The sequence below is a fragment of the Balaenoptera musculus genome, chromosome 14, assembly GCF_009873245.2.
Source record: "Balaenoptera musculus isolate JJ_BM4_2016_0621 chromosome 14, mBalMus1.pri.v3, whole genome shotgun sequence".
In the NCBI taxonomy this organism is placed as follows: domain Eukaryota; kingdom Metazoa; phylum Chordata; class Mammalia; order Artiodactyla; family Balaenopteridae; genus Balaenoptera; species Balaenoptera musculus.
Genome location: NC_045798.1, coordinates 48,494,885 through 48,502,747, shown reverse-complemented (window position 1 = coordinate 48,502,747; position 7,863 = coordinate 48,494,885). Strand labels below are relative to the sequence as shown.

Below are 7,863 nucleotides of genomic sequence, written 5' to 3'. Positions count from 1 at the left end.
CACAGGCAGTAAAGGAATGACTGAAGTAGTTGCAGACAGCATGGAGTCTGCGTTCCTCTCTTTGCCTAAGAAATCATGGACAATTAACATGGATTGAATACAAAGCATGAGAGCAGAGGCACGAGATCAGAAACCCCCATCTCCACGTGGGATCTCCATATTTACCTGTATTATATGAGGCAATAAAAAACCAGAGGAGAAAAGTAATAAAAACGCAATAGTAATAAAAACTTATATTTACATAATTTCTTTCTGCCCCAGGATTCCGAAGCATTTGATGAAAATCATATAGGAAAACCTGTCACGGGACCTGTGACTTATAACTGGCAGAAGAGCTCATTAGCAATTACAGGCTGGCCAAAGGAACCAGAGACAAAATACATTTCAGAAAGAGAGTCCTGCCTTAGGTCTTCTGACTTATCCTGTTACCTTTATGACTATAAATCAGAGTGATCAATTTCAAACATACTCCTACTTGTCATTTGAAAGTGGCAAGAATCATTAAAAGCTCGCAAATTCACCAAATTACCATCAACCTGGAACTGTGAAACCCATGGTCACTTAGGGAAGTGTTAAGTGCACATTTTATTTCCTTTCATCGGTGCTTCCCAACATGGAATTAAAGGATAAGGCCTTCATCTTATGTGCCCAGCATTATCAGGTTTCCCAGACATCTTTCCTATACGTGAGTTGAAATTCGTACTGTGGCTATGAAATCAGGCTGGTTTTGTTATGACTTGAAAAGGTTTGTAAGGCACAGCTGTCATCTCCAGCTGTTTTTATCAGTGATCTGCAGGCTACAGTGGTCCTTTGTAAGTTGTGCTCTTACAAATGCCATGAGGGTGTGTTCTACTAACACCCACATATTGAGAATCCCCACCAAAAACTGGATTTGAGAGAGAAATTGTGCTTGAAGCCAAGAGGATTTTTGAAAGTTTAGACAGTAATAAAATAGCTACTTCCCCAGAACATGAGGACTTCTGTGGCAAATCCATTGCTTTTAAACTCAACAAAATCTCTTGTATGTATCAGGCAGGTGCCAGTTATAATTCTACTCCTCATAATAATAGTGAAGGCACATGATGTAGGTATTCTGTAAAGTCTTTAAGCATATTACCTCGTTTAAGCCTCAACAACATGATGAGGTAGGTACTACTTTTATTCCCATGTAAGGATAGCAAAGTTTGGGATGGTTAAATTATCTGCTAACGTCACAGCCATTTGCAAAGTGCCATTGGTTCTAAAATGAAGTCACAATGAAATCATTCTTTAGTCTTATCTCTAGGATTCTTATCTCTAGATAATAAGTCCAAGAAATAAGAGAAAGTAAATGCTCTCCTGCCAGTTTAATTGAAAGAAAAGTAAGGAGTAGAATCTCATAAAGTCAGAGATGAGACAGCAAATATAAAATCAGCCCTATATCCTAGCTATTGATATCATGTCATTATTTTTTATCAATTCACCCAACAAAGACTATATATTTTTCATTGCTATAGTGGAAATCACAACTAACTGTTATAATGCCAATTACACTAGAAAAATAAAGCATAGCATAAGCACTATCACTTGCAAAGGGTTTTTATGTTCTGCTTGATATGACTTCATGAGACAAGATATAATAGATGATATTACCTATTTGTGAACTTCTCCAATCCACTTATTCACTCTACACACTCCCAGCCTCAGTTTCCCCTCTAAAATCCTCCCAGCTCAAAAATTCAATGATCCTATAATTCTAAGTCACAGCAGTTTTTTGAAAGTATGCTTTACTCATTATTCTTTTTATGCCTTTCGAATATAAGACAGTTGATATTAACCAAGTATTCTCAAATAGTCTCACAAACATTGGATGTTCATTATAGCAATCCTGACTCCAACAAACCTTCATGGATCAACCTGTTATAAAATAAAGCATTACAGTAAGGCAGATAAATATTATCATCTGCTACAGCTTCTCAAAACATTCTTCATAAATGATGTTTTATGCGACATGATTGGAAAGCACTGCCATCTCCCTTAAGGTTAAACTTGTGATCATCATGTAGATAGGAAATAAAAACGTCTGCATAGAATTGTATTCATATCATTTATGAAGCAGAAGTAAAGAATCACAGAGAATGAAACGTTTTCATAACAGCAAAGAACCACAGCTAATATTTTTTGAGCCTTTGCTCTGTGCAACACTTTATACGCATTACCTCATTTAAATTAAATGTATAATAATCGTGGGTAAGACTTCTTGAGCCTTCTCTCATTGAATACTCACAATAACCCTATGAAGTAATAAAGTAGATAACTGATATTCTACTCAGCACATTATTATTTAGAATATTCACATTTTATTTGAATTGTTTCTCAAAGTCTCCTCCATTAATAACAGAGACTGTTATTTTCCATCCAATTTCTCTCTCCTTCTTCCTTTACTAAGAGAATGCTAATTGGATTAAGGGTGCCAACGTGCCCATATAAAAACTTGCATTCCCAGCCTCTCCAGTAGTGAGAGGTGTTCCTTTACACACTCCTGACCAATAATATATAAACAGAAATTTCCTGCTAGGAATTCTGAGTAAGCCTATTAATTAATTAATTAATTTATAGCAGTAAGACCAACGGCAGCAAAGAGTTCAGCTTTTTATTGACCCTGTTACTAAAGAGGTTTAGTCAAAAAGATCAAAGCGCATGCCATCATGAGACTCTCCAGATTCTTCTTCCTTTGCTTCTGCTTTCTTCTCCTCAGCTGGGGCAGCAGTGATGGAGGGGGCGGGACCTCCTGCTGGGGCGGGACCTCCTGCTGGGGCAGGTCCACCTGCCCCCACTTTGCGGATGAGGATCCCGATGTTGACATTGGCCAAAGCCTTTGCAAACAAGCCTAGCCAGAGATGTTCCACATTTACACCGGCTACTTTAATGAGGGCATTGATCTTACCCTCCGTGACTGTCACCTCATCGTCGTGCAGGATGAGGGCCGAGTAGATGCACGCCAGCTCCAAGACGGAGGCCATGGTGTGGGCAAGTGCTAGGTGGGGCTGCCGGGCATGGTGCTCGTCGCTGGATGAAGCGAGGGCCTCACCCCAAAAGTGGCCTTGGCTTCCTCGGAAGGACTGAGCACCTTAGAGGCAGCTGAGGAAAGGCAAGTAAGCCTTTGTAAATGGGACAGTCTGGGTTCTTGCCCGAGAAGATGTTTAAGGGGACACACGCTGCAAACAGATGGTCCTGGGTGGATTTACCCTGGCCCAGTCACATCTTGTTTTTCTTTCCGTACCACTTTGTACCTCTGGGTGTCAGACTCCTTCCTCTCTTCCAAAGTGGGGCCTTTGGAAAGTGTGGTCTTCACACTCAGTTTGGATGGAACTCAGCACAAGCTGGAGCAGGTGAGAGGATCCTTAAAGGAATGCCGTTGGTGGACAGTATCCACGTGCACTGAAGCACGGGAGCAGGCAAAGCTGTGCTCACCAGGCTTCCACCTCCCTTCTTTGTCACTTCCTCTCCAGACGCTGATATTTCTCTCCAGGTGACCCTACAAGGTGAGTCTAACCCTGACCTCCTGTAAGGTCATTGTCCCTCCACCATCAAACCAGATCTACCAGCCTGGGAGCCTGGAGGTGGAGGGTGGTTAGGGGGATTCCTCTGCCTCTCCTAGTATCTTCCCAATCTGTTGTTAGATCCTTCACTCTTTTAAATAGTGCAAATCTAAATTTTTAAGTAAAATCATAGAAATGCTAGAAACTGTGCTGTAGTTGAAAATGCATTTAATATTAGGGTTGAAATGTGTTGATAACTGTGATATCAAAGCAACAAATACTTTAAAGGAAAAGATAAACGCCACACATTTTTTGAACTGTCTGAAACAAATAAAATATTTGAAAGACCTTGTAAACTGGAAAAATATTTATAACATATGTGACATTTAGATTTTACTATCTTTAATAGTAAAGATATATGGAGGGTTCTTAAAAATTAATTTTTAAAAAAGAGCACATATTCCAATAAACAAATGAGCAAAGAACATGAACCGGCAGTAAAACACATACACACACAACTAAAGATAGACCAGGAGGGGCTTCCCTGGTGGTGCAGTGGTTAAGAATCCACCTGCCAATGCAGGGTAACACGGGTTCGAGCCCTGGTCCAGGAAGATCCCACATGCCGCGGAGCAACTAAGCCCGTGTGCCACAACTACTGAGCCTGCGCTCTAGAGCCCTGGAGCCACAACTACTGAGCCTACATGCCACAACTACTGAATCCCACGTGCCTAGAGCCCGAGCTCCGCAACAAGAGAAGCCACCGCAATGAGAAGCCCGCACACCGCAACGAAGAGTACCCCGCTTGCCACAACTAGAGAAAGCCCACACACAGCAACAAAGACCCAACGCAGCCAAAGATAAATGAATAAATAAATATTGTTAAAAAACAAAAAAAAGATAGACCAGGAAAAAGTTTTAAGTTCAATTATTTCAGCTAGTCGAATAAAAGCTGATTGAATCAGTGAGTTTTTACCTAGAAAATGTACTTTAAAATTGATAATATTCAGGGATAATGATGCAGGAATCATCAATAACCTTAAGGAATATAAATTGGTACAGCTATGCTGGATGTAACTTTGGAAAAATATATCCATTTTTTCAATCCTAAAATTGTGTACAAACTATGACCTAGTAGTTCTTCCTCTAAGAATTCACCCTAAGAAAATGATTATAGATGTAACAAAGATTTATTTACCAAGGTTGTTTATCAATATACTTCTTTACAATACCCAAAAACATGGATAGAACCTCCAGTCCAACGTTAGGGAATTGGTTTAATAAACTGTGTATACACATATAATGGGAAATTATAAAACCATTTTGAATAAGATTGAAAAATAGCATTTAGGAAAATAGAAATATATTCATGTTATATTGTGGGCAAAGGTTACAAAATAGTTTATACAGTATGATTCATTATTGCAATATTTGTAAATAAGAATATCCATGGAAATAAAGAAAAACTATATACCATAACACAGGTTATTTCTGGTTGATGATACTGCAGTGTTTCTTATTTTCTCTTTACCCCTTATGTAATGTATAAATCTTCTACCATGAACATCGATTGTTGTCATAAGAGACTATTATTTTAAACTATTAAAGTTAATGGCAAATAATTAGATAATCAAGTAGTCAAGGAATTAATTTTGATGCAATATGAGAAAGTCGGTTTGAAATATGTAACAGGGGAGTATCAGAGCATTTAAATCCCAACGTGGGAATGAGGAAAGCAATTGTGTCATGGAAAGAAGAAATTCAAATAAAACAAGTGTACAGAGGAAGACAAGCTGAGATTTGAAACTGGTAAAGAGGGAAAAGGATGATATTGACTATTAGCTCAGATAAGAAAGTCAAAGAACAAGCTTTCAGTGCATTTGAGTATTATAAGTCAACTTACCATCATACAAAACAATAATGTGTTTTTATTCGGTGCAAAAGTGGTAATGGCCAAATTACTTACTCTAAAATGCAAACACCTTAAAGGGGAGCTAGTAGAACACTGGAAGCAGTTAACTGATCTCCAGCATGACTGGGATTTTCAGGCTGGTGTTAAGTTTAACAATCTTGAAAGGTGTTTTGGAGTTCAAATGCAAAATAGGTCCCTCCCTTGGAGGGAATTCTGTGAGTTAATTGGAGACACAGGCATTTACAGCTCACAGGTTTCCTCATTTGCTGGAGGGTATCGTTATCTTTATAGTTCTATATATAAAATAGGCAAATGTCCTAGGTCATGCCTCTTCCCATGAAAACTTGATCATGTGCTGGGAAGCAAGGGGAAGCCCAAAAAAAGTCTACCAATGGACAGAGATACAGATACATAACCCAACACAAAGGCACATCAGTTTAGAAAACTGATGCCTTTCCCCAAGCATCAAGGAATTGTCCTCTTAGGGGAGAAAATGGTTATTTCTGAGGACTACTCATGATCACTCCCAGAATTTTCTTATGTTCCAGAAAAACCACCACATAGAAATTTCCACCACTGTAGTATTCATATTTCCTAGCACATAGGTGTATAGAATGCTACAGCAATTGGCTACAAACTGGACAGAAAGTTTTGTGGTTAATCAAACCAACTTGCCTTGTGAAGCAGGTACACCTGGATTTACTACTGAACTCGTTTTCCTTATATGCAAAATTGAGATAACAACACCTCACTTACACAGTTGTTTAGAAGATAAAAGTAAATAATACTTATAATGCTGGGTCCATAACAAACAATAGCTACCATTGGGACATGTTTTTTGGGGGGGACGAAGTTGGGGAGAACTTATTGTAAATGTATAAGACAAGAAATACAGTTGACCCTTGAACAACATGGGTTTGAACTGAGCAGGCCCACTTATATGTGGATTTTTTTTCAATAGTAAGTACTGCAGTACTACACGGGTTTGTGGTGGGTTGAATCCACAGATGTGGAACTGTGGATGCAAGGGTCAACCATAACTTATACGTGGATTTTCCATTGCCCCAGTGGCCAGTGCCCCTAACCCCTGCATTGTTCAAGGATCAACAGCATATGTAACTTGAACTGAAATACATTATTACAATAGCAGTGTTTTGGCTGACAATTTTTTATCTGAAATGCCACAAAGATCCAAAGCAAAATTCAAATGCTTCTATTTATAATAAAGTTGGAAATTCATTTCAAATTCATATTTTCATCAGGTGTGGCCAGCATTTTAACAATTATTTTGATTTTTTAGCTCCATTCACATTCTCAGTGGCAAGTACATTTGTCCCATTTTTAGACCATTCTATACATTTAAGCACAGCATATGTGAGCCAACATGCTTATATTAATGTCAAAAGACCGGTGAGATTGTTTTCCTGGTCGCAATAATTAAAACATTTCTGTAGCCTGGTACCTAAATCAGCAAAGAATAGAAAATTGTTAAGACACTGTTAAGCTAATCTCCATTTGTGAATTTTTCTTCCTTTTCTTTCTTTTTTTTTAACAAAGTAGGTTAAGTTTTGCCTTATTCATATCAGATATTTTAGAGAAAAAATTTTTCAGATATAATAATTTTCAAAGGAAATGTCTTATGCAAGCTTATTTGAGCTTGTTCTTATAGAAGCAATCTTTCTGAGCCATTGATTGCAACCTATAACCACTACAATATGGTGACATAAGTGACAATGACATGGTCAGTTAATCAGGAGTACATTTATTTTAGTTTAACAAAACTTGAATCAAGTGCTTTAGATCTAGAAGACTTCAGTCCCCTGTTTTCAGAGAGGGCAAGCTGTTTGGCTAAGGATTCAAAGCCGGTTAACAATAAAACCTGCCTTAAAACTCAGGTACCCAGCCTTCAGGTAAAAAGTGAAGTATTGGCATTTCTGAGAAAGGGTCAGGAATAGATTTTAATAATCAGCTTTTAAACACAATATTGCAAAACACACTGTATACACGTGCTGTTTCTTAGCTAGATGGTTTTGTTTGTAATTTCCAGGGTTGTGAGTAGAATGGAGTTGTTGAGTAGCATGATAAATGTTCGAGTCTCTGCTTTACCATTTAATACAACCATAAACTTTTCCATCTACAAAATGGGAACAATAGCACCTACCTCACAGGGGCATTAGGAGAATAAAATGAGAGAGACTATGAAAGTAAAATCAATTTTTAAACTAATAAAAAATTTGAAAATGCAAGGGAGTGGTATTATCATTATTAATCAACTTAGAAAAATCCTGGCTCCTTTATTGTGAATGAACTTGATTTCAGGCTCTCACGCTTATTTCACCAACATAGCTCTTAGATTTAAGATATTGAGGGTTTTTCTCACTAGTGAGATTCTTGCTATGCAATAAGAAAATATAAGTAATTATCTAAAAT

At 37.9% G+C, this 7,863-nt stretch overlaps 1 protein-coding gene across 1 annotated transcript; it reads right to left on the bottom strand.

Moving 5' to 3' along the window:
- Positions 1–2,657: 2,657 nt before the first annotated feature.
- LOC118880281 (60S acidic ribosomal protein P1-like) lies at positions 2,658–3,002 on the bottom strand. Its single transcript, XM_036823866.1, has 2 exons — positions 2,927–3,002; positions 2,658–2,869 (listed from the first exon to the last, which is right to left on the bottom strand). The coding sequence occupies exons 1-2, from the start codon at positions 3,000–3,002 to the stop codon at positions 2,658–2,660; spliced, it is 288 nt and encodes a 95-aa protein (XP_036679761.1).
- Between the last annotated feature and the right edge of the window lie 4,861 nt (positions 3,003–7,863).

What these genes read in the sequence shown, in the direction of transcription:
- LOC118880281 (XM_036823866.1), bottom strand. Translation starts at nt 3,002, where the DNA reads ATGGCCTCCGTCTTGGAGCTGGCGTGCATCTACTCGGCCCTCATCCTG. An exon ending in TGAGGTGACAGTCACGGAGG is followed by an intron (nt 2,870 to 2,926) that starts GTAAGATCAATG and finishes ATCTCTGGCTAG; the next exon opens with GCTTGTTTGCAAAGGCTTTG.